This window comes from Trachurus trachurus (assembly GCF_905171665.1).
Source record: "Trachurus trachurus genome assembly, chromosome: 16".
Lineage (NCBI taxonomy): Eukaryota > Metazoa > Chordata > Actinopteri > Carangiformes > Carangidae > Trachurus > Trachurus trachurus.
The window spans coordinates 16,617,137-16,643,338 of NC_139902.1; the positions used below are offsets into that span (position 1 = coordinate 16,617,137).

General features: G+C 43.2%; 1 protein-coding gene across 1 annotated transcript in view; it reads right to left on the minus strand.

Moving 5' to 3' along the window:
- fhod3b (formin homology 2 domain containing 3b) overlaps positions 1-26,202 on the minus strand; it is an 87,111-nt gene that overhangs the window by 21,856 nt on the left and 39,053 nt on the right. Inside the window, 2 exon segments of the mRNA XM_083989090.1 lie at positions 11,975-12,080; positions 14,959-15,026. Coding sequence (XP_083845216.1) covers positions 11,975-12,080; positions 14,959-15,026 — 174 coding nt within the window.

The following is a 26,202-nucleotide window of genomic DNA, read 5'->3' on the forward strand; positions in this document are numbered from 1 at the left end:
AGGCGAAGCTCACTGATCGCCTCCCCCGCCTGCTGGCCGCCCCCAGCGGCGGCGGCGGCGGCGGCGGGCTCACACACCCTCACTGCCAGGATCGCCTTCCCCGGGTGTGAGCCTGGCCGCCGCCGCTGCTCCGGCAGCAGCAGCAGCAGCAGCAGCAGCAGCGGCGGCCGGGCACCGGGGTCTGTGGAGCGGGTTCATGAAGCCTGGTTGTCCCGACATGACTCAACTCACAACACTGTAACGTTATGTTGTGTGTCTTGTAGCCGAAAAGTAGGCTACAACACACACAACATAACGTTACAGCCGCAGTGTTGTGAGTGAGTCATGTCGGGACAACCAGGCTTCATGAACCCGCTCCACAGACCCCGGTGCCCGGCCGCCACTAGAGCAGCAGCGGCGGCGGCGGCGGCCAGGCACCGGGGTCTTTTATACAGTCTGGTGTGTATGAACGGCACAATCGGTTAACGTGGGCCGGTGTGTCCCCCGCCGGCTAATAATGTAGGCTACAGTGACCTTATATACAAAACAAGAACGATATGCCCCACCAAGGATTCGATCCTCAGTCTCCTGTATAGTTAGCAAGAGCTCTAACCACTGCACCACCGTAGCATTCATTTATTGAGACAACAAGAGCGGATTTATAGACATTTCCTTTTTCTTTATCTCATAATTACGAGATCTTTTCTCGTAATTACGACATCAGGATCTCATAATTACGAGATCAGGATCTCGTAATTACGACATCAGGATCTCATAATTACGAGATCAGGATCTCGTAATTACGAGAAAAGATCTCGTAATTACGAGATAAGGTGTCTAAATTTTATTTTATCAAGTGAATGCAATGCGCTTCCGTATTGAACTGGGTAAAAAGGAAGAGACACATCAACCTCTGACCGAAAAACCAAAATCAAATACTTTAACAGACTTGACTGCTCCTCAGAAAACTACCATCTAATCTCCTCTTGCTGTGTTTAGGACGGGTTCTTCTGACATGTTATGATGAGTAGCTGTAGCGTCTGTCATATATTTTTCCTCTCCTCTTCTCTAGAGGAGCATGAAAATCGTGAATATGCTGTAGATAAGCCAAAATTCCCAGGTGCAGCTGCTGTGTGTGCATGGTGCATGAGAGTGTGTGGGTGGACGCATGAATGCATGGGTGTGTGTGTGTGTGTGTGTGTGTAGATATAAGTGTGTGTGTATGTGCATGCTGAGGGCCCATTGCAGCAGCAGCAACAACAGCGGCAGTTCATCTTTTATCAATCAGGGTTAATTACTCCCAACATGTCAGGCCAGAGCATTCCTAACAGTCCTCTCCCGCTGCGAGCTCAGAGCCATGTGTCACAGCAGTCGGCAGCATGGACAACATGGCGTACGAGAGCAGACCACATCAGAGTGTGTTTATGAAAACATGATTAACCTCCTCAGTCAGCGTGGGCCAGAGTGTCACCCTCTTCTGTAGCTCTTGCATTTATGTGGGACTGCTGCTGACAGATGAGTGACAGCAGTAATGGCATGACGTGCAGCTGGTTCCTGAATGGATTCCTCTGCTACACTGGGAAAAAAAAGATGTTAACTGTTATGTTTAAAGTGTCTGAAAATAATGATTCACAGTAATTCTTTATACACAGACACAAACAGCTGTGACTTTTGCTGGCTGAGTAATGAGCTACAGGCTTCTTTTTTTTTTTTCTTTTTTCTTTTTTTCCAAATTGGTAGCCGATGTCTGACCTTCAATGTCATCAATGCACCTACTTTTATCTCCTGGCTGCACCTGTGTACAGTATCTGCCTTGGTGCAATGAGGTTTTGAGGAATGTCCATTGAAAACAGGGGTGAGAAAAGATAGGTTGCCTTAATGAGGCTTTTAAAAGTGTCATTACACAACATGAACGTTCAGCCGCTGACAGATGAGACGTTAGTGATTGTTCCCAAAAGTCAGCCACAGAATGAGATGATTTTTTAGATCCCTCTGACATGTTATCATAAGACTTTATTTAAAGATTTAAACAATAAGGAGCGGGTGGATTTTCACCAAGTAAAATAAAATCAGAGTGGATGTCTATATCATATGTGAATTTAATTCAGTGGGCAGTTTAGATACAGAAATGATATGATATTAAACACTTACGCACCACGCCAGAAACCACACAATCATTATCTTTTTCGCTCAGATTCATTAAAACTATTGCTTCATGGAATTATTCAGTGCCAACTGCCATTCATGTACAGTTCTGCGTTAAGAACCAGAAACCACATGAACCACAGTTACCCTGTGAACGGTTAGGTAAAACGATACTGTAACTGTTTCAAGAAAAAAAAAAAAAAAATTACCTTTCATTATGGGAAACTGCAACCCTCAGACACTGGTCAGAAACCGTTTGAAGGAAACATCTAATTACTCCCACAGCAATCACCTTTGTGAACTGCAAATGGAACCAATTTCCACACACTTGTGATTAAATTAGTCATGAAACTGCTATGAGAAAATGAAAAGTTACCTGTGTGTTACAGCTCATGCTTTTAAAACGCGATCAGACCGTGAAACTATGGCACATCAAGCTTTGCACCTTTTGTGGTTAGCCAAGACTGTTGATACCAGAACCTGTGATCTGTTTTTAAACTCCACAACAGACAGTCATCAATAACTTTGGAAGAAGGTTAATAAGAAGAGCATGTGGGTGTTGAGTCTGTACAGGACTCCCTCCACTTCAAGCACTGATCTGGGGCCAACAATGCTGGCCTCCATTCGAGTAATCATGAGCAGCTCTACAATACCTCACACAAAGTACAACAATAACATTGCTAAGTCCCTCTGCATGTATGTCACGTAATTAGATGCTGGCAGACAATGAGCTCCCTTCAAAGCACTGTGATTAGAATATAAATGTAAACCACTATGGGAGAGGATATCCGAGGAAGAAAGATTTAGCTTAGAAGAAACTTGGAAGTGTACAATGAGCAGCCTGGTGTCTGCGCAGCACTCTCACACCCCATTTCTTGCAGTGATTTTCACATTGGCCTTAAGAGTAAACAGAACATTTGAATGTTATCAAGCTGCAGTAGGGGAACCACAGACCTACTGATTGGAGGAGACAGACCCTGTTCTGGTGTCTGAACCAGAACTCAGAGAAGTTGAAAAACGCAAAGAGACCGAGGTCTGGTGGAAGTGTTTCTTCAGGGCCTCTCCCTCTCATAAACCACAGCAATTATCTTCCACAGCTCCAGGAATGTGCAGGAAGGGCTGCTCCCCTGACCACTGTTGAGGTGAGAAACACTCTGAGGTTTGGGTGGCAGCGCCAACACGAGCCAGCTGATTACAAAAAAAAAGAGAGAGCCTTATCCATAAAGATGCGAGAAATCAACTCAACAGCTTCCCCTCTACCAAACCTGAGCCGCCCCCACCTTCTCCTCCCTCTCACCACTCTGCCCCTTGAGTTTCATTTACATTTTGGAATTTATCAGAACTGGGTCGGCCAAACTGTCTGTCAGCATGCAACATTTATTTTACCAGGACTTTGGGATCGCGGCCAACTCTCCGTCCCATACAGCACAACTTAGAGCCCCTTATCTTGTTATGCTCTGCATTAGCTGAGAGCTGCCCTCACAGCTCAGAGGCATGCCTCCCTGTGCCCATGTCAGCTGGATGTGCCATACTGAACAGTCTGAGAAAGAGTTTTTATGTAAATTCTCTCAATAATCACTAATAGTGAGTCATCAGATGAACTCAATAATATTTTCACCAGACTTTTACTCCTCGTGTTTACAATACAGTCACATCTGGCTACTTTCCTCCCTTTCACTTAAGTCTGAGTAAATATTTAAAGTGATCATAATTAATATTGTTCATGTCAAAAAAGGATCACATGACTACTTGTGTGATGAAGGGGGGTTCTGGGATCATTTATCTTCTTCTTTCACACTGTTTTGGTTTTACAGTCTGCAACTTTGGGCCAACTTCAACTACTGTATAATATCAATCTGCAAAATGTTGACTCCACCAACAACCTAGGTAATGTGATTACTACAAACCTGGGTGACGACAGCTCAACCACTTGTTCCCAGTACATTAGAGCAAATAAACTTCTTCAGGTGATGGCTGATGCTGATCAAGGAAACCTTTTTAGGGCCACTGTGCTCTGATTGACTGCCTATTAACAATATTTGTACTGGGCAGACTCTTTTCTTTGTAACACCAGAAAAATATTTGTGCCAAATACAGATACTTTTGTTCCCTTCAAGAGAAATTTGCTTTAAAACTTATGTAGCATCTATGTTAATTTACATATCAAACTGTGGACAGGCTGTTGCTGTTTGTGGTTTCTTGTCTGCACTTTTGTATTGTTTGTATTTGTATACTGTTTGTTGTGTGGGCCAGAGGTTCCTTTACTAAACTCTTAGTATTTAGAGTCTACAGTCACGCAACAGGAGTAGTGAGGCTGTACAAGGTAATGCTTTGAGTTGAGTGCTAACAACATGCTTTTTTTTTGCTTTTTTCTTACATTGACATGCTAACATTGTCACAGTGAGAATCCTGCCAGTCGAGCCAAGTCAGGTTTTGTATGCTGACAACTGCTAATATGCAGTGAGAATGTACATTATTTGTGCAGATAAACCAACGTACAAAGATTTTGACGTGGTGACATTTAGATGAAAAGTCTGGGATCACTAAAGTGATAACGACTCCTCCTGGAGGGGACATGGATGTGTGCACCAAATTTCATGCCAATCCAACATCACACTGCAGCTGTGATATTTCAGTCTGGAATAAAGTGGTGGACAGACTGACTAACACTGGCATCATGGAGCCGTGCTGCTAGCCTGGCAAAAAGTTTAACTGACATCGAGCTAAAAGCTGGCTGATTTCCTTTTTTTTATATATATATCATTACTGTACCATGCCTCCAGCGAGCTTCTGATTTAGAGTCAGTATACCACAAAAAGACAAGTTTACTACTCAGGCCAATTAAAGTGCTCTGACTATACATGAACTGGATAAGACATGTTCTTGGGCTTGGTTCCATTTTATTCAGCTAATCACCCAGACCATTAGAGCCAGACAAACTGCCTCTGCCAGACCAATTCCAGTTACTGAGCCGACTGCCAGGCTTACAATTAGCACCATACAGTAAAACAACAGGAGGATGCTTCCATTTTCAAATCCAGACACACGTCGGCCAGCATTTCACACAATTTACCGCCGACCTAGGCCCAAACAAATTCCCTAAAGACAAACAAACAGACCTAATGGAACAATAGCATGAAGTAAGGCAGCGGTGCCTCTCCAATATTCAGCTGAGCAAGCTCCACAGAGGCAATGCAGACCCGATGAAGGACTGCAGTGCTAAGCAGGGTAAAGTGAGCTCAGACTACAACACAGGGAAATATTCTTTATGTATCTCAATATTTGACATATCATAAATGTGACAGATTTGAGAAAAGAAAATCAATTTAGGACAAAACAACTGAGGAAAGCCCAGCAGATGAGTTTTTCCCATCCTATCCAAGCGGGGAAGACTTCGGAGAAAAGCTACTGCATGACATCCACCCACTTGTAAAGCGAACTGAAAGATGAGCTGCGGTAAATTCTTACTGCTCTTGAGAGAGCAGCGGTGTGATTCGCTCCAGTTCTGGCCAGCCATATGCTGAATTCAGTCCCAAAAACCACTCAGCTCACAGGAATCAGCCGTAAAACCCACCTCAATGCTGAGGATTTCAGTCTATCTGCCTGCGTGCTACATTACTGCAAAAGATTTATTTTTTTTCCAAATTATAGTTTATGTATCTTAGACGGCAAGGTCAGAGATGATAAAATAAGAGCTTGAGAAATAAACCAAATCAAACATTCTTATAATATAATTGGCTTGTATGCCGAATTCTGTTACAGTAAAACAGGCTCCAGGACGGGGTTTGTAATTCCACTGCCAGTGGGTTTGCTAAGGCTGAAAACTTCTACAGATGAAGGGAGCTGAAAAAAAGGGGGGAGGCAGAAAATAGGTCAGACAGGTGGGGTTGAACTGGGTTCAGATGCAAGCCGTCTGCTCATGTCAGGGGGAACAGAAGGGGTCTGTGGAGGTCTGAGGGGTCTAACACAGGGGGAGAAATGGGTGGGACATATCCGGTAGGAACAAGGCTCTGAGACTTAACAAAAAACATGACAACAGGTTATGTTTTTCTACTCAGTTAATGGTTAACTGGTGTTTTTTTTTTTCTTAAAGGTGTAGGTAAAGGATGTTAAAAACAACTGAACAAAGAAGTTCATGGGACATACAGCTGTGTATGTTTTAGTGCCAGTGTCACTCAGTTTGGAAGCTGGTGATTTAATTTAATGGAGAGAGACCAGGCTGGAGGCAAGTCAAAATGTTGCCAGTGGAGCGAAGAGAGGTGAGAGGTTGTGGGCTGAAACCGTGTGTAACGCTAATTTCCTAAATATCCTCTGACCAAATGAAGTCATCAGACAGGTAATGAAACAGAAATATGTTTAAAGATTAAATTGGCTTTCTTAGTTTGGGGGTTAACTAGCATTTAAGTATAATGAGATAAACAAAACAAAAGCTGTCTCCCTTTGGATCATAAGCAGGACATTGAAACATAAATGTGAATGGAAGAACCTTTAAAAGAGTAAGAGTGGTATCGTGTGTGTGTGTGTGTGTGTGTGTGTGTGTGTGTGTGTGTGTGTGTGTGTGTGTGTGTGTGTGTGTGTGTGTGTGTGTGTGTGTGTGTGTGTGTGTGTGTGTGTGTGTGTGTGTGTGTGTGTGAGAGAGCGAGAGTGACTGAGTGTTTTTCAAATTGAAAAGTTTTGCACAAAGGGGCAGGGGGAGCGGTGGCTGGCCCGCAGAGCTGCAGGAGAGATCGGGTGGAAAACATGCACGTGTTCCCATGGGATCTCATTACAAACCAGGAGTTCAAGTTTCTATTGGTTTGACAAGGGGGATTCCTGGAGATCTCCTCCACACTCCAAACATCAGGCTTTGTCCACATACGAGTGTCAGCGGTTCCTGTGTTTTCCCTATCAAAACTTACTTCATCCTAGAGGATTTAACCCTAACCCATTCCCTCATCTCCCCCTATGCATAACTATCACATGATCACACAAACAAGGAAACGATCACACCTATATCAACCAGCATGTGCTTTGATGAATTCTCAGCCCAGTCCAGACAGAGTGGAAATGTTCATCCAGACAATAGGCCATAGTAAAAAAGGTCTCCCCCCTCTAGAACAGACGACCTATAACACAGCCAGACAACACAATACAGACTGTTTCCAACAAGAGCTTCCAACGCTGCTGGTAACCCAACTGTGCCTGGGTTTTCACTTAATGCTGAGCAGAGTGGTCAGACCAGCACGGGGAGAATTCAGTTACGCTCTGTTAAACATTTAAAGAACTTGGGTCAGGATATTACACAAAAACAATGACCCCGATTCTGAATTAAGAGAAATAAAATGTCACTCAAATATGTAATGGCGCTGTTTATCGAATAAAAAAAACGTACAACTATTATTAGATTTTATAACTGAGAAGAAGGGGATGTTAGCTACATGAGATCACCTCTGCCCAAACACATGCAGTACAGCAGCTGGTTTCACTGATTAAACTCCTACGACTACAAAGGAGGAGTGAATAAGTGAGTGATCAACTGCTTTGTTTGTTTACGGTGAAAAGACACTTGGATCGCTCACACACACACTACTCTTGGCACATGGATGAAAACGGCTGCACAGGCGTGTCACTGGATGTTCTGCCTCGCTGATCTGAAACAAATAAAATTTTACAGAGACACCATAAGACTGGCTGCGATTTCAACAAAAGGGTCTTGTGTTTCGATTGCACCTGTAGCTTTGTGAAAAAGACTGCCGCCCAGTAAAGTTACTGCTGTGTGTGACACTAAAAGAAGGACTGAGCGCTGTATTGGGAACAGTGTTCCAGGCCCCAGACACTTTAAGAGGTAATGAAACACTTGACTAGAGCACATCTCCCTTTCCCGCAGAGGCCCCCGTTAGCTGCTCCCTCTGGAAACCAGGAAGTCAAGGTGCTTTAACTTATGGTGTTAGAATGGTGGTGCCATTAAAAACAGGAGCTCCCAAGATGTCAGCAGGAGGGAGAGAGAGATACTGCACATGTAGGGAGAGAGAGGAAGAGAGAGGAAGAAAGGATGAGATAAAAGCACCAAATGAAATATGTGCATGACTTATTTGATACATTAATACTTCTGGACCATTCACAACACAACTCCCATTTCTGTGGAAGCTATAAATTCACAAGTATAAGTTATAGCGTGTAAGCCTGTGTATATAACACAGCAGGTGATGAGGTATGGCCTTCTGGGTACTGGGTATGAAGATAATTTATTCAAAGTTTAAGAATGTGTTTTCCAAAAAATGCATCGTGGACTACTTTTTTTCTAAATTCCTATAGATCAAAACTTAAGCTTCACTTCCAATATGTTTCCACTGAGGCTTAGAGACGGCGAGTGTTTTGTAAACAATGGCAGAAATGGCACGGCCTTTAGCCTTTAGGAAGCACAAACAGAGAAAGTGTAGCTAAAAACATAGCTTATGGTGCGGAATGTCAACAGTGAGCATTTCAAAGGAGAGAATAATTGCTTCAAGTTGACTGTAATTGGTTCGTCTTTAATCTGCCCTCCGTCCGCCGCTCCCATTTTTACAGTTACCAATTAAACACAGTTGTTACTTTTGTTGGTGCTTTTTCTGTAAATACTACAAGTGCAACGATGATCTGGGAAGAACCTTGTTATTTGTTCTTCCACCTCGTCTCCCTGTTTTGCTCATGATAATTAGAACTGTTCTTTTTTCTTTTGAAACCGCGGTGAAAAAAGCCTGAGCTTGGTGCAGAAACTTTTTGACCTTTTGCACAAGCTGCTTTAATTTGAAGGCTTTTAAACCACTTCATGTGTTGTGATGTGTTACTATGACAACATATGTTATGTGCTTTATAAAAACACATGCATTGGGCTATCTTATCATAACAAATGGCAGAAAAGCATGTTTGAAGATGCACAAAAGATGTGTGCATCTGGTGCATCAGCAATTCACACTATACAATAACCTCCTTAAAGTGGCCTCTATGACTTAGTACTGTATAACAAGTTTGAATAGTGTTTATTCACTAGACTACATCTTATTATAAAGATCTACTTACAATATTTTGTCCATTACCTGGATGTTAAAAATCAATTTCCTTTATTTGCACAAAGAAAAGGCTGCATCTGTTTTCCACACTTGAGTTATAGATTGAGGGCCAAAGATTTTGAGTGGAGCTTGAAATGTAAACATAAATGGTGAGAAATACATCTTGAAAGAGGAATAACATTTTACAACCCCACGAGACCTGTGCAGTCTGAGAAACAACATTCTTAACTACAAAAACATACATTAAGAAACCTTCACTCAGCTTTGCACTTCATCAACCAAAGATTTATGATTTCAAGAACTATTTTACAAAAAGTACAAATGAGCTCAGATGAGCTGTGTGTTGGATGAAACACAACCTCTGTGTTCATGTAGTTTCTGTAATGAACAACATGCGGATGCTTACATGAAAATAGCAAATGGATATCTCTAATGAGCCCTTCATTACCTTTTTGGCTCATTGTATGTTTGCAGCAGTTCAGCAGGACTGAGTGCAAGGCCAACAGGAGTACCAGATGGCATAGGCACCTCTGAAACAGTGACCTCACACCCTTCCCCACTGATGGGGTGATAAAGGCATACAAGTTTCCCCCAGGGCCAAAAGAACGCAGGCCTCCAAGGAGCTAAGTCCATGTCTGGAAGCCCTCCGAGCCAGGTGTGAGGGGCCCGTAGAGGGGCCAGACCGACCCAGAAAATACCCACATCACTGAGGGAGCACTAACTGGCCACAGACACCTCCAGGGCTTTGAGAAGATGGAATTAAAAAAAAGTGAGGAAAAAAAAAAGTGAGATGGTGTAGATTGCTGAGAGAGCTGAAGGAACTGCGATTTACAATGACGGCAATGTTCCAGAGAGCGGAGGCTGGGAACCTGTTCTTGTAAAATACATGCAGACTGGTGGTGTGCACGTGTGACTGTGCCTTTTTCAACTACAAAAGACCCATAAGATTGATTTTTATTCATGAAAGAGAGCAAGATTGTTTTGTTGGAGGGGGGTTAATACACACCAGACAGATGGGTTCAAGGCTGCATTCCTCTTTGTTTAGTTTTTTTTTTACTGGCCTCAACTTGAAAGACATTACCGCAAAAAAAGAAACCCATTACAAGTGATCAGTGGTTGATACCAAGCAGTTACAATTGTTGCTTTGCTCTCTGTCTCTCTTCTTTCTCCGTCTGTGCGCACGTGTGAAAATTTCAGGCAACTAATTTACTCTCGTCCTGGGAATCCTTATGACATAGCTCCTCTTGGAAGTCGTCAAGAGTAAAGCGGCCAGCTCTATACACATTTCTGACCTGTGCATCTGCGTTCCAGCACATGCTCGGCTTGTGTTCTCCCAACACATGGCTCATGAGGGAGGGTGATCTACTACACTCCACATTTCCTCAGCTGGTCAGGAGAAATTAGGTCAGGAGTTGAAACAGGTTAAAGGGGCTTTTGGGAGAGTGGTAGTTTGGTTTAGTTTCTCTTGGTGATGTGGAGACACACGAGGGGAAATAGCACAGTCTGCAGAGATGGAGCGATAAATTAGCACATGAAAGTATAAAGAGAGTCCCACGGAAAGACTTTGACACAGATCTTTAATCAGAAGTCTCTGGGAGGTTTAAAGGAAAAAACGACAGCGTGATAAGGAGGGGTGAGAAGACGCGGAAGCGGTCTCATCATTCAAAGCATCGTGACACTAACAGCTCTTACATGTGGCCAATTCTTATGTTTCCATAAGCCTGTTGCTCTCTTCCTCTGCATAATTTGGGCCATTTAACCCATGAGATTTATCCGTCTGAGTCAGAGGCCGATAGCCGAGTTCAGATGAAGCGTCCAACATTAAAGATCTGAGCCAGGTAGTCCAGGCAGGAATCATGTTCATGTTTAAAATCGACCCGGGGGGGAGGGGGGCGGTTGGGGATGAGTGGTGGGAGCAACAACACTACTGTGACACAGACATCCGCCCTTTGCTCTTTGATTTTTGTTCAGTGACAGAAAAGGTCAAAGGTGAGCAAGCGGGAAAATTAGAGCATTTAGTGCAAGCATTTAGCATCTACCTGAATAAACATGAGCGGAGCTGTACTCAAATCATGAGGGTCAAACTACACTATCACTCATTTTTGCAGGGCTTCGTAAAGTAATGAAGAGAAGTCTGATTTATATGTCTCTATTTATACCATTTATAGTGTAGATTTAAAAAAAAAAAAAAAAAAAAAGTAATTCTGTACTGGCTGAAGTCAATCAGAAAAAAGTGCAAGAGCATTTCAGGGAATGAAGGAACACACAAGGAAAAATAAAAATGGGAAAGAAAGAAAAAAAGACGGTGAAGGGGAAAATTAGTTTTATGATCTGCAATATCCTGCCAGAACTTTTATTAGCCACTTAAGCGTGTGACCTTACCACCTCACAGCAGGCTGTTAAATGGTAGTGACCTTGGAGTGCAGCGGTCCTCTAGTATCCCCAAACCATGCTGCCCCTGCCCCTCTCTGACCCAAACACATCTGATCTTTCACCTCTCCGACGCTGGAGAGATAAATTAAGCAGCCGTCAAACTTGGCCTGACGTCCATATTGTCTGTGACACACATTTAGGTTTGTTTATATACCTAAAGTGTGTGAGTGCTTAGAGGTCATCAAGCAGAATCATCAATCAATGATTTATATGGCGCATGTAAACACATGTGGTTCTGGATAGGTTTATGGAAAGAAAAGTGTTATGGGATTGATTAATAACATCCTCGATTAGCTGGCGCTGTAAACTGAGGTGTGAGAGAGTGGAGGTAAGGAGGGCGAGCTGTGTGCTCATTGTTGAAAAGCTGTGCACCTCTGTAGCTCACATACCCCTGAGGATGTAGTTCTGGTAGTTCTGGTCGGCTTCAGCTCCCACTTTGATCAAACATGTGAGTCCTTCTGCCACCACAAACTCATGCACCAGGTCCTTGTCATCCTGGAGAAGGACAAAAAAAAGAGGAAAACATTTAACATCCATCACACAAAAATTCATATTAACAATTTTTATCATATATCACATCATTTATCAAGAATGTTAGTTGAAAATAACCGAGTGAGAATGAGAGAGCATGGCAAGACATAACAAACTGAGCCAAACCAGCTCTTTCCCATTACTTAAAAGAATTGTATTGTGATAAGGAAGTAAAGCACTCCCAAAAATCTGATATCAATGTTTACAATTTCAACACACAGTAGGACCAATTATCTATCATACTTGAACATGGCCACGGGAAGTGGCGGTTCTGGCGGTGCTGCAGCACCCCTAGTGGCCAGAGTGAGATTTAAAATATATATACTATTCCAAGTAATTATACATAGCAGCCTATTAATAATTTATGTTGAATGTTTTGGGGACTAATTAGATCTTTCAATGATGAACTCTTTTTATAGGCCTATAAACAAAGTAGACCTAATCTTTATCTTCCCACTGAGAGAAACAGCAGAGTGCTCCCTGACAGCTCGTCAATGTGAGCTGCAGGTAAGTCGGCTGGAGAGCGCAGCAACTTCTTTTTTTTTCTTTTCTTTTTTTTAGGGGTGCCATCTTTACACACACAGATGTCCATGTAAGTTTGTCATCTGACCGTCTTTCATATCTTTCATATCTTTCATATCTTTCATATCTTTCATGGACAGCTCTTTTACAAAGTTTGCAAATGGACTGTGTGGCATTGGACCTTGCATTGAAAGCTTATTGAAAAGTTACTTTCTCACTGTTATGTCCTGTTGCGTACAATGACGGGCAAGGTTTGTTGTTTCTGATTGCACTCGTAGAAGGGAAAATCAAAACGAAACAAACTTAAACTTGTTTTGAACAATTTCTTTGTCATCTGCGGATTTATTTTAAGGAGGAGGGAAAAATGTATTTAAATCCTGAAACAGATTTTTTGTGAAAAAATCTGAGATTTTTTTTTAAGCCATGGATGCTAATTCCTTGTGGTGTTCTTACGGATTTTTGAGATAACAGAGTTGCCATAGGCTACATGTGATGGTGCAGAGACTCAGGTTTAAATATAGGTATTTGTTTGTTATAACATTATTGTTAAGTTTAATTAAAAGCAACATAATATTCATCTGAAAACTGATTCTGTGTTATGAACCCTCGGTCTGGCTACAATGGGTACTACTGATGTTTTTTCTGTATTTATTTATTTCACATTTTAAATAGGCCTATAGGACACTTTATAGCACCAAAAACTATTCAAATCCCGACCAGTTTTGTTATTATTATTAAATAGAGACTAAATTCAGCCTCCCAGGCCAGTGTGACCCACACAAAACGTGGGCAGATTTGTTTTTTCTGAATTATACGCTTCGCGTCAGGGCTCTATTCATCCTGTCGGGGGTTTATTTCTCCATAACGACCGGCTCACTCTACATTATCCCTTCCATAGATGACAGTAGTGGCTCTTTTCTGTGAAGATAACCCTCTTTCTTATCCTATTAAGAGCTATGTTAAAATGTTTTTTTTGTCACAAAAAAGGCAGTGTTTTTTCAGCACCCCCTGCCTATAATTACTTCCAGCGGCCCTCTACTTGAAGCAGAAAATTGGAAGACAAACCTTTCTATTGCATTGTCGCATTTATTTGTAAACAACACCCATTGCATGTTGTAGAGTTGAGACAAAAAATAACAGTTCAACTTCCTCAACTGATCTGTGGTTTGCCAGAGGGCATCAGCACACGACTCATTTCACCCTCTACAGAATGCTCAGCTGGATATAAAATATGAATCTTCTTATTTTATATATTTGGTTAAAGCTACTACAAGTGCAGTGAGCGACCCAATCCGCCTGCAGCTTGTTCGAATGGATTTCTGTCGCTTCAGCCTCCCCACTTCATCCCACATTTTGTCCTCGATGACAAAACCACCTGCGTGTCTCACACCTGTCGATGACTTTGTAATTTAGGGCCAAGCAGGAGGCTTTCTGCAGGATTTAACATTTTTCTGATACACTCTACTGTACAGATGGGATACAGAGGAAGACAGCAATAAACACCATGAGGTGGTCAGGGCTCCTTCTCTCCCTGGAGGGAGCGTAAGTGCTTCCAGAACAGCTTTACCATAGAGCTGTGATGGAGACTCCAGTCATTTGGCAAACGGTCTAAATATACAGGCGCGCACTAAAGAGACAGGAGACAGCAGTCGTGAGACCTGTGCATGTACATGTACGCTTCTGCAACGTACAGAAGTGATACTGATATCAAACCAAGTGGATGTAATATTACACAACAACAATGATCGATATTCTCTGCAGCTGAAACCCCGCAAAGCCACGTGTAAAAAGTGAGCTATTCTAATCTATTTTGGATCTGAATCAAGGTCTGTTGCTCTCTTTTTCATCCAACTGTCACTTAACCCTCCCCCTCTGTAGTCGACTGCCCAGTAGCCCAGCCCAAATGTGTGTGTGAGTGACTGTATGTGGTGTGTGTGTGTGTGTGTGTGTGTGTGTGTGTGTGTGTGTGTGTGTGTGTGTGTGTGTGTGTGTGTGTGTGTGTGTGTGTGTGTGTGTGTGTGTGTGTGTGTGTGTGTGTGAAGTCTGACCAGACCTGAACACTCCACAGCTGCCACGAAGGCAGACTTTCAGCAGCACGACTCTTCCTCAAGAAAACAATGCCGAGTGCATGTGTGAGTGTGCATGTGTGCACTAGTGCATGTGTGCACGCTGCATGTAGTTCTGTCATGCTAATGTGCGCACATGCATGTGCATGCACGTCACACAAGGGCTGCTGCCCCCCCCCCCCAACCTCCTCAAAAAAAAGAAAAAAAAGATGTAGTATGTAGTTCAGCAAGAGCGAGAACAGAGAAATAATTACCTGAAAAATCTGTTTGAGGGAAAAGAGGGCTCGTCGTAGCTCCCTTCCAGTTGAGTTGTAGAGTTTTTCTGTATGGAGAGAGAAGAGGAAAGAATGGAAAAATCAGCTAATGTGGTATTTCTTTGATAATATTATCATACAAAGAGTGAACAAAACAAATCTTGACAAGAGAGTCAGGATGGTTCTAACTTCTCTGGAAAAATAAATCCACTAGTGTTTTAGAGCTTCACACATTTTCCCATGAGCCATAAACTTCTTCAAAATCACTTGTGTCTGCATGGTGCACATGTCACTGGCAGAAATTATCCCAAGAAGCTTTAAATGAAATATATCATGCAAGAGGAGCAGAGAGAGAAAAAGAACAGTAGGAGCAACTCAGAACACATCTGTGGAGAATTAGTGAACAGAGGATGTTTCCTGCTGACAAAGCCATATCTGTAGCTCACCATAATACAAAGTCATGGCAGAACCTTAAGCCAATAGGCACCACAATGGCTAAGACACAATACACCCATTAATCAGTTATGGAAAGTCCAGAGGGGACTAAAAGAAAGGAATCAGGCGGATGACAGATGCTTGTGATGGAGGCGGTACATTTCCTGCAACTACTTTTGACAATCCTTCATTACTCCCCTGCGTGCAGCTCTCAGAGTCTGCCAGGGAGTGGCAGTGTTGAGCACGGCGTTGGTCTCCCCGCTCATCATCACTGCTCTGTGAACTCTCTCTGACTCAGCAAAACCTGCCTATTACTGCTGCAGATACAGCAACATACAGTACACTCTGGCCCAATGCAGCAGTACGGTTCTGTACTCTCACTCTCTGTTATCTTTTGATTCACACGTTGCATGTTGTTGTTTTTTTGTTTGCTTTTTTTTAATACAAAGTGGTTCCTTTTTCCCTTTTATTTTATAGCTACTTTCTTGCTTGGAGGTATGTTGATATGTGTTGATCTGGCAGGAGATTGGCATGTACACATTCAAGCATGAACACAATGAGGTAGTCTGTTTCTCTCTCTCTCTCTCTCTCTCTCTCTCTCTCTCTCTCTCTCTCTCTCTCTCTCTCTCTCTCTCTCTCTCTCTCTCTCTCTCTCACACACACACACACACACACACACACACACACACACTCCATAAAGACATGACTAGCACTTTGCTGAGTGGCTCGACTCCTGTCTGCTGCACCACTGCAGCTGTTGCAGTCCTGGCTAGATTGGCAGAAAAATGATTTATCACTGTTGTTGAGTTACAACTTGTACACCCAAACATCCAGTTGAGAGAAACACGCTGGCAGGCACCACATACGTATGTACATGCTGCCTTGAATACACCCTTCATCCAGTAACACACACCCACACGCAAATCAGCTGTGCCCATGAAATCCTTTAGTCTTTACAAACAGCTGCCGCTAATTCTATTCAGAAGTGTGAGAAACACACACTGATGAGTGCATACGCTTGGGATTCAGAGCAACAAGCCTCTATTCATTGTCTCTGTTGGCCTCCTCCTCCTCCTCCTCCTCCTTCTCTTCCTCCTTAACCATAGAGTAAATCCTCTCAGCTGATGAAGTGAGAGACAGATGGAGAGAGGAAGAAACAGGGTGTGTGTTGCCAGGTCTGTAGGCAAAACTACACGGTACTTCTCGACCCCAGACCAGGGTGCATTTTCCACTAACACGACACAGACATCATCATATATCAACAGCCTTTCAGTCTGAATTATTATTTTAATAACATAGTAGTATTGTAGTATAATATATTTATTTGACATATGTATAACATTGTGAGTCACAGTTTGGGTCAATTTTGGCTCTTTTCCAGGACATTTCTGATTACCATGGGAAAAAGTCTAAACACTTCAAATTATAGATATAATCCACTCTACTACAGAGACAAGACACTGAAGATGCATCTGTACCGCAGACAGTCTGGGACTGAGCCACATGTAGTTGAAATCTTCCGATGTGATGAGGCGCTGTGTTGGATTCAAACACTTCACGGTCCGGTTCCAGCAGAGCTCCTTATCTTGAGAGGATGTCTCACTTCTAATTTATGACTCTGATGGTATTTGGTGAGAGCGAGGCAGAGTTTGAAATGTTTTGTGCAGTCAGTACCGTACATGGCTCAGTCAGACACCTGATGAGTAGATGAGTATTGGTCTTTTATGGAAGCGTCCCAGCGAGTCACTGGCAACAACATCCGCAAGGAATAAATCTCCACAAGTCCAGAGGTATTAGGAAGGGAAGCTGTGCGATGTTGGTGATTTATGTCTTTATAAATAACAGGAAGGAGCTGTGACTGGGCCTTGTTGGTTCGGGCCCCCTACTATGAAACTCCCAGCCTGAGGAAATCAAGGTTGCTAAAGTCGGCATCATCTTTAAATCTCTTCTCAAAACTAACATTTTTTTTCTTCTTTCTTTTTGAACCTCTGATTCTGTTTTTATCATAATCACTGTGTGTGGTAAAGCCATAAACTCGAGACTCTGACTGAAGAAACAACACACAATACTACTACATATTTCTACACTATCATAAATGTACGTGAGATAAAATGACTTTTTGTACATGTTAAACATCGCTGCCCATTGCCACGATATCTGCATGAACAAAATGAGGGTTCAGGTAGTGAGGAACCAAAGCTTGTTCAGTGTCTGCGCCCTCCACTGCAGGTCAAGGTAGGGCCACATCCAGTGCTCTGCAGTTCAGGACGATGACTCAGAGTGTAGATTAGGGATCTCTAAACAGACAAGCTCTCTGATCACTCGAGCGGAAACACAGATGGGGGATACTCTGGGTTACTCATCACACCTTCACCATACAAAGCAAAACTTGATTTGTGGTGCTACTTCAGCCCAAGTTAGAATCAGTGTGCGTCTTTTCCTTCTAAAAGTCTTAACTGCTCTTCCTCACGGACGCTGGATGTTAATCGGTCAACAGATAAATTACACCCAGCTCTGCTCAACAACCGGTGTTGGTTCCACCCAGGTCACAGCCTATCAGCATTACGGCGTGATGCATCAGCACTGGGGCTGCCATTGGGTTTGAATTAATCTCCAAAGCATGTTTTAGTGTGGGTTTGTGTGCACATGTGTGTCAATCAGTAACAACATGACAGAGAAATTCTTCTAAGCAAAGTTCCATTGACATTTGCGCAAAGGGGATTGTGCTCCTCTACTTAGCCCTGTAGTTTGGACTGCAATAAAACTGTCAGAAAGTTATTCTTTCCCAACACTAAATGAAGCCCATCTGCAGGAACAGGCGGTTCCTTCCCATGTCCCTGTCCATGGTCCACACAACGATGCACTTCCCAGAGGCCCATCTTTAATGAGAAATAGCTCAGTGGAGATTAGTTCCATACCATTTGGCACAGATATGCGCCCAGAAGTATGGAGCTTCTGCATTTCCCCATTTAGGAAAAAAAGCCCAGACTCTCATGTATGGAGATGAGATGCTTGTGAACCTCCAACTCTCAAAGTCGTGTTCACCTGAAACCCCCCAAAAAACACCTGAAACTTCAAACTCAATAGCTTGCTACATTTGTCCTGGATTTGTAACTGAGCCAAGTCAAATATAGGACTGTAAGAACAAAGGAAGTTATGATGGATAACACACAGTTTAGGCACTGCAAAACATTTCAGATTCACCTCTGTTCTCACTGGACCATAATACAGCTTCAATAACAAAACAAACCAATTGCAGCAGCCAAGTTACTTTCCACAGCCTGGATTTCAGATTAATTCAATACACCTTTTTAATGTCAACACAGCCATCCAATTGTGTTGCCAATACCACAAAACAAGGCCTTAAAATTAAAAGAATGTTTGAGTGCATCTAAGGACGAGCAGCTCGTTTTTTTCCCCATCATCTTTGCACTCACCTTAGGGTTTTACTGACAAGTACCAGACAGAAGAATGACTCAACGGAGTGAAAGTGTCTCTTTGATGCCTCACATTGATGCATCGTAGACAGCAGCTGTTCTCCCCTTAAATTGCAATGCACAGTCACGTTTTCTCAGCTGGAACAGCTACAGGGATGTAATGGACTCATAATTATAACAATCATAAAAGTAGTAGAGGAATTTCTATAATCATCAGGAATGTGCTCTAATACCCAGAGTGAAGAAAAACCTGCTGTGGGGCCTGAGACATTCAGACACGACAGGACTTCATGGATGGTTGTGCTACTGCTGAGAGGACGACTTTTAAAAGCAAGTCTGTCTTGTGCTGCTTCAGACACCTTCTGATTTTCCATCCCAGTGCCAGCACATTCCAGTAAGGCTGTCTTGTATGAGTTATGGGTCACTTATTATTTATCTCCACATGCCAATCTCAACCTGAGACCTGTCCCCCACCACTCACCGCTGGACAGCTAACGAACAGTCAAAATTAGTTTGCCCATAAAGCCATTAGCCCTGCTCATTTTCCAGTTACAAACATCCACATGCCTTTATTTCCAGAAAGTGCCATAAAATGAAAGGGATGACTACCGCTGCTCATGCTTCACGCAGCAGGCGGAGCACATAAACCACATCCAAAGCACAGCCAGGAAACCCACAAAGACCCCACTGGGCAGGACAGCCCCCGCACACACCACTGTAAATCAAACTGTGTTTGCTTTCAGGAGTGGAGCTGTCAGACAAGAAGCTGAGGAGGAGGAGGAGCCCCCGAGCATCGTGTTGGCGACTGTATGTAAAACTTTCTCACAGTTCACAATCAAGTCAAAATCCTTAATGTGGGATACACCGAGGCTGAGATGAGAACAGCAAAGTGAGACCATTGATCACTTGATTTGAGGCTTGGAGCAGACAACAAAAAGTGATATAGAAGAAAAGTGTAATACTCTCTGTGCTGCATCTTTCCTCATCATCACGCCCTCAACAAAACGATCCTGATTTTGCTCTGAAAGTAGGTCATCAGTACACAGACCCATCAGTCTGTCATCAACCACTTCTTCAATCTTGCATGTGCTGTGTTGCTATTACTGTTGCAACCAACAAACTAACATGAGCAAAAATAGAAACACTGGGAGTTTGAGAGTGTCTTTAGAGGACAAAGGGGAGATAAATGCTAACATGTGTTACAATATCCAGTGTCCAGAGTATAGGCTTTATTTCACCAATGATAACACCTCTTTTCTTTGACCTTGTCACTCCCACAAGCTCAGCACAGAGCAAAATGGGGACTGATGACTGTTTCCAACCTGAAGTAAACTTATGAAACCCAACAGAGCTGCAGGAGTTACATAAGCAGCACTGCCCTCCCAGTATTTGCAAGCAGAGCACCGTCAGCCTAAATAGACCACCTGACATCGCCAAGGGTATACAATGCTGCATGCAGGTTGCAGGAAGTAGAATTTGTCACGTGTCAGTGTGGTGCTGTCACTTCCAGTGTCTGTGCGTCCTGATGTCACTGCTTTAACCCCTTAGGAACGCATCAGTAGACCTACAGGAAGTCTGGTAAAGACAACAAATTAATAAGCCATGATCTATATTAATCAAATGACAGGCAGATGGATGGTGTTTATGCATAGCCCTGTGGAAATAAAGGTCAGTTTGAGCTGCAAAGTCCTGGTCTGGACCCTGAGAGTGGCCTTTTAGTCCCGAGCCAGTGCCCTGCCCATGTCTGCATTTAGCCCGGTCCCAGAGAGGCCGGAGCCTGCTCCACTGGTCAGTGAAGGCCACAGGCTCTGTGAGAGGTGACGGTGGTCAGACTGAGGTCAGACAAACTGTGAGCCATCTGGGAAAGCACGGTCTCATGTGTGTCAGCATTGCCACATCACTGCCTGCCATGTGTAAGGATAAAGGGATCCATCTTTTCATTTTCATCCCCTGGTATTTTCATGAGAAACCCTTGAGTTTACAGTACGCGTAATGGCCTTCTGCAGTCACGAGACAGCAGCACAACAACATCAGCAGTGCTTTATTTTAATTTTTTCTCCCCCTTTCCCTCCCTCTTAAATCTGTAAGGGAAACCTCCTGTTCCAACATTTATGAAGAGAAAACACAAGTAATTAAGGTGGAAGACCTCCCAACATGTGCATCGGCTTGTAACATGCTACTTTGTGGACTGGGCTTTCTTCTGCTCTTTTTATCCCCTTCTCCCTGAACGAAAACATGAGGTGAATGATGGGTCAATAAAAGCAGATTATAGCGCTCAGGTGGAAATCATTAAGCGGGAATGCAGGTAAGAATGAGATCACTTTCAACGTGTTTGGGTTTCGAGTGCAACTGAACAGTGGATCAAGACAATTAGATGGAAAATGTGAGTGGGTGTAACATACAAGAATATGCGCACACACTCACACAGGCAGTTTACAAAGCGTGCAGAGGAATAAAGACATTAATTAATTTGTTCCTGTTGCCTGGAGTTTATTCAAATGCTTTGGAAGTTGTGATGGAAGACATATGGAGATGATGGTTTAGATTAGAGAAAACCCGAGTCGGGCCCACACAGACTGAAGAAGCCTCTGTCGTTTGGGAGCGAGCCGCACAGGAAGGCCTGCATGGACCCACGGGGCGTGAAAGTCTCTGAGCAGACACAAAGCTGAGGCTTGGGACAGGAACAAAAATCGTTTAAGTAGATAATAAATCTGAGCTTAATCTAGCAACGAGAAGAGAGTTAATATGCAGCTCAGGACTGTTAAAATCTGAAGTCATGTGCATTCAGAGGAGGTTGACGGTAAAGAATGTCTGGACTATGTATTTCAGGGTCTACGTTGATGACGGCGTTTGGAACATGCAAATAAACCAACACTAATTCATTGTGATTCGATTTCCTTCACGGATGTTGTACCTGGACTTCCACTACACATCGTGTCTCACGGGAGCAGCGAGGAGATCAGGTTTCTGGCCTGCGACACTCTATCCTGGCAGAGGCATTTGATACCAAGGCATACCGAGCTCCAATAAACACAAAAACCCGGCCCACGGAGCTCAACGGCACTCTTTGTCCCTCGATGTGAAACAGCGAAGGGGGGGGGGCGGATTGGATTGTTGCGTTTATTGATGTGTTTATGCTAGACATTGAATGAAAGTTTACGTTTTTGTCAGTCACAATAATTCTCCTGGATCACAACAGCGGTGGCGTTAGGTGTCGTTTGTTTTTTTACGGAGCACACGGCCCTACTGTTTTATTACTCCGGGAGAGGTTGAATGGTGTTCCGTAGACCACTTAAAGGGCAAGCCAATCATCTCTTGGTAAGTTTCTTCAATAAACTGTACGTTAACCAGCCATCAAGATACTATCTAGTGCTGTCAGAGAGCAGAGGAACGTGAGGGTGGAATCTGCAGAATTCCAGATGAGGACAGAGTCATGACAGCAAGGCCGATGTGAGGACAGACAAATCTTTCATTAGTGCCTGCCTGTCTAATGAGTCATTCCTTAGCTACCAGGTGGGGTGACCCTCACTACAACCCCCTCCCCTCCCCACCAGAATATATCCCCCTTTTTTCTTCCCTTTGCTTTTTTTTTTGGTAGCCAACCAGCCACCCCCTTTCACCTCCTCAGCAGGGTTTCCCCCACATTCGCCACCACTGACACAGATACGTAGTGGAGCGGAGAGGAGAGTGAAGGCATGTACTCATTCAGCAGACCAGACAAAGGCCTGACACAGATATAAACAAGGGGGGTCGACAATGGAAGCGGGTCTGGTTGGGGTGGCGACGAAAAAAGGCCACACTGGAGGCACTGAAGTCGCCATGTACTGTGATAGGGTTATAAAACTACAAAAACTGCTGACAGGGGTGAAGCTGGTTATTAGTGTTATTTCTGTGACTCTGTGGGTCAGTGCTCATCTAATAATCTCTGTGTATAAAACTTTAACTCAGAGTTGGATGGAGGTTGGGTCAAGGCTGTTCCCCATGTGTTGCTTGGCAGCTGCTGCAGCCAAACAGCTTTTCTTACTGCAGTAAAAACCAGCCATGTGCATATAGATGCAGGACCAGATGCTTTAAGAGTACGACTTAAAATCTCAGCATATATTCCCCGACTATCACGAATGTGCACATATGCTGTAGGGTTAGGTTTTTTTCTTTTTAATTAATCTTGTATCCATAAAAGACAGGTCCACAAAGCCAAACGCTTTTCTCAATTTAGACTTTTATGATCCTTAAAATCAAAAATGTTTCATTTCATGTACAGCAATTAAATGAGAATATTTAATGGTTCTTTTCTTCCTTCAAGTAGACTTGGAAAATATTCTCAACAATGACCTCAATGACTCTCCCCCTTACCTACTTTACTCCCCTCTTCCTCTCTCGCTCCTCCTGGCTGTCTCTCTGCCTCTGACTTTCTCTGCTCCCTCCTATTCTCAACAACCTGACACGTGGGGAAATGGACCAGTGCAAACTCTGTCCAATAAACACAGTTGTGCTGAGACCACATCTATTTCAGACTCAGCTCTTGGAATAGGAAGCAGACCGATGTGGACCCACACACAGCTGTGACAGTACACCGTCTCATTTCCATACTAGCCACTCTGTGATGGAAAAGAGGTGGGGGGAAAAGAGAACGCGTTACAGTTTTTCTGGAACCTGGTTGGTGCACAAGAGGGGAACCATTGCAGTCTCTCTCCAGTTCTGGTTTATTTTCTGACAGTTTTCCCAAAATGGGCAAAATGTGTTTCCTCCTGTCTTCTCAGTGGAGAGGAGGAGCACCTTTGACACCTGTCTTTCAGTGGCTTCGGTGAGGACACAATTTAGTGAACCTGACATGAGGTCTAATAAGACCAGAGCCCTGTCATCAGTGTTGCCCTCAACCCATAATGACCCTGGGTAATTACTTCCACCAGTCAGACAGGCATTTAAAAACACATTTGACAGGGAAGAGAGACAAATCTGATCTTTAGATTTTAGCATCAGTGTCCAGCCAGAACTGAGTATCTGCAATTTTTTGGCGTTTCGAAATTCTCAAATAAATCGAATGAGCAAGTTTTCCTCCACGTCTAGACATGTTTCTCTTACCTCTTAAGGTCAAATAAACCATCTAAAAACCCATCAGACTGAAAACGGGACTATTTTCTTGGTTGGAAAACATGGTTTTGGCATGGTAGCAATTAAAAGGAGCATATAAATGCCTGACAGAAGAGAAAATGTGTTGCACTGGGAATCTGACCCAAATCTAACAAAGGGACAAAGGGAATAAGCACTATTGGCTGCATTTGAAAGCATATGGAGGCTTGTTTGTCTGGCTACTGAACAAAATAAAGCCTGGCCTGGAAACAGCACCTGTAAGGGCTCCAAACTTCTTCAAAATTGAGGTATGCATGAGGAAAACACAGCCTCTAAATGAAGCAGACTCACGTAGACAGAAACAACAGAAAGACCAAGCTCTTATTCTCTCACATTCTGTGTAATATCTCCAAACAATACTCATTGGTTGGCTGTGAGAGGTGCATGGCATTATCTTTGATCCAGATTCACAATCAGACTGGCACAGACGTTACCTACAGTACTATCATCAAACAAGCCAGCGCATGAGTCTGTTTTTACAGTGTGTGTAATCTTTCCCTTTTAGATGTGGCCTTCAAAGCAGTGAAATGATTTCTAATGAATCCAGGGAGGACGTGCAGCCAGGAAGGAATTTTATCAAAATGCTGTCCAGCTTTAGTAGGTGAGGGTGGACATGAGATGGGACACAAATGCTACTCTGTGGTGATGTGTGATCATAAACATCAGTTACCACAACCATCGTGGCCTCACATGACTGGCCTGTCATGTCAGATTGTTGCACCTTGGCTCCGGCTTTGCTATGCCAAGGTGGGTGTGAAGTGTGATCTGGCTGTTGACAGACAGCAGAGCTTGGAGAATGGTCAAGTCAGCACTGTTATTGACGTCTAAAGACGGCAGCATACAATGGAACTGTAACTTTAGAGGCGTGATTTATGCCTACGGTGCTGACTTAGGTTTAAAACTGTCAATATTAACTTTGAGAAGCTCTTAGAGTCAAATGCAGTGAAACAGAACGTTTCTTATGGACGAGAGGAGACAGTTTCAGCCTGAATCATTAATTATCTCTGTTGTTGAGGAGGTGTTTTGTTTGGATAGACACTTCTTTATTCCGAGGTGTCATTGAAATGAATATAATCCATGCTTGGCACAGACGGTCAAAGGACTCAAAGACCTGTTTTGTCCTCTGGGGCCAACATGTTTGCCCAACTGGAACAAATTCACAATCAACATGACTGACTGCTTTCTCTTCGAAATCCCACTCAACAATGCCAAATGACTGATGTGTTCACTGTTTTATTCCCCATGAAGTTTCACACCCATGTAAACCCATGATAAGGATTAAATATTTGCTTATCAAACCAAATTAGTAAAGTCAGTGACAGCCTATTGGCATAATAAATGTCTTTTTTTCTGATCTTGTTGTTTTCTTTTTGTAGATTAAAGCTCTCTTTGCCAGCTGTCAAAGTAGTGACAGCCAGGGGCCAAACACTGTTGCTCAACATGTACTATTGACATTAAACCAAAATGTGTAATTGTTTAGCGGTTTTCTGCAGTTTTTTTGACTTTACAACATAAAGCACCAGTGCCAACAGTTGCACATTTTAGTCACCAAATTCACACGTGGCTGGTTTCTCTTTGTAAAAAAAAAAAAGTGGTGCAATATCTCAAATATTCAAGCATGCCATCCTCCCCGACACCTCATTGTGAGGGTCAACTATCATTATTCTCCAGTGTCACAGGGCCTCATTGCACCCCTCGACATATTTGGATTGGTCTGAATAAATACAGTGATACAGTGCCTTGGATCACTGTACCACAGTGGGCCAGTCTCGGAGAGGAAAGGTAACTGCAGCTCAAATCCATCAAACTCTCTCTCATGCACAGACACACTCACACACACACATACACACCCAGCAGACATTAATCCATATTATGATGAAAGAAGATACAGGGTGACTCCACAAATGTGAGATAAAATGCAATAATACCCCTTTGATAGATATGAGTGCCCTCTCTTGTTACCCAGGGAAAAATCAACAAGAGACAGTCCAGTATTTTTGCAGTAGGCTCCTTGTCTGCATTTTCAGCAACACTATGGGGCCTCTTGCTCATCACTCATCTGTCATATAAGAGTAAATCCCACCACATTTTCCAAAAAAAGTTCTGGTCAACTGGATTGGAGAAAAGTTAAGACCTTCCTACAGCGGATAGCTCTTAATGAGCTAATCTAACCATGACCTGCACTGCTGGGTTCAGTCTGCAGTAATGCTGATGAAAAACAGTTCAGAGTAAATGTCTCTAA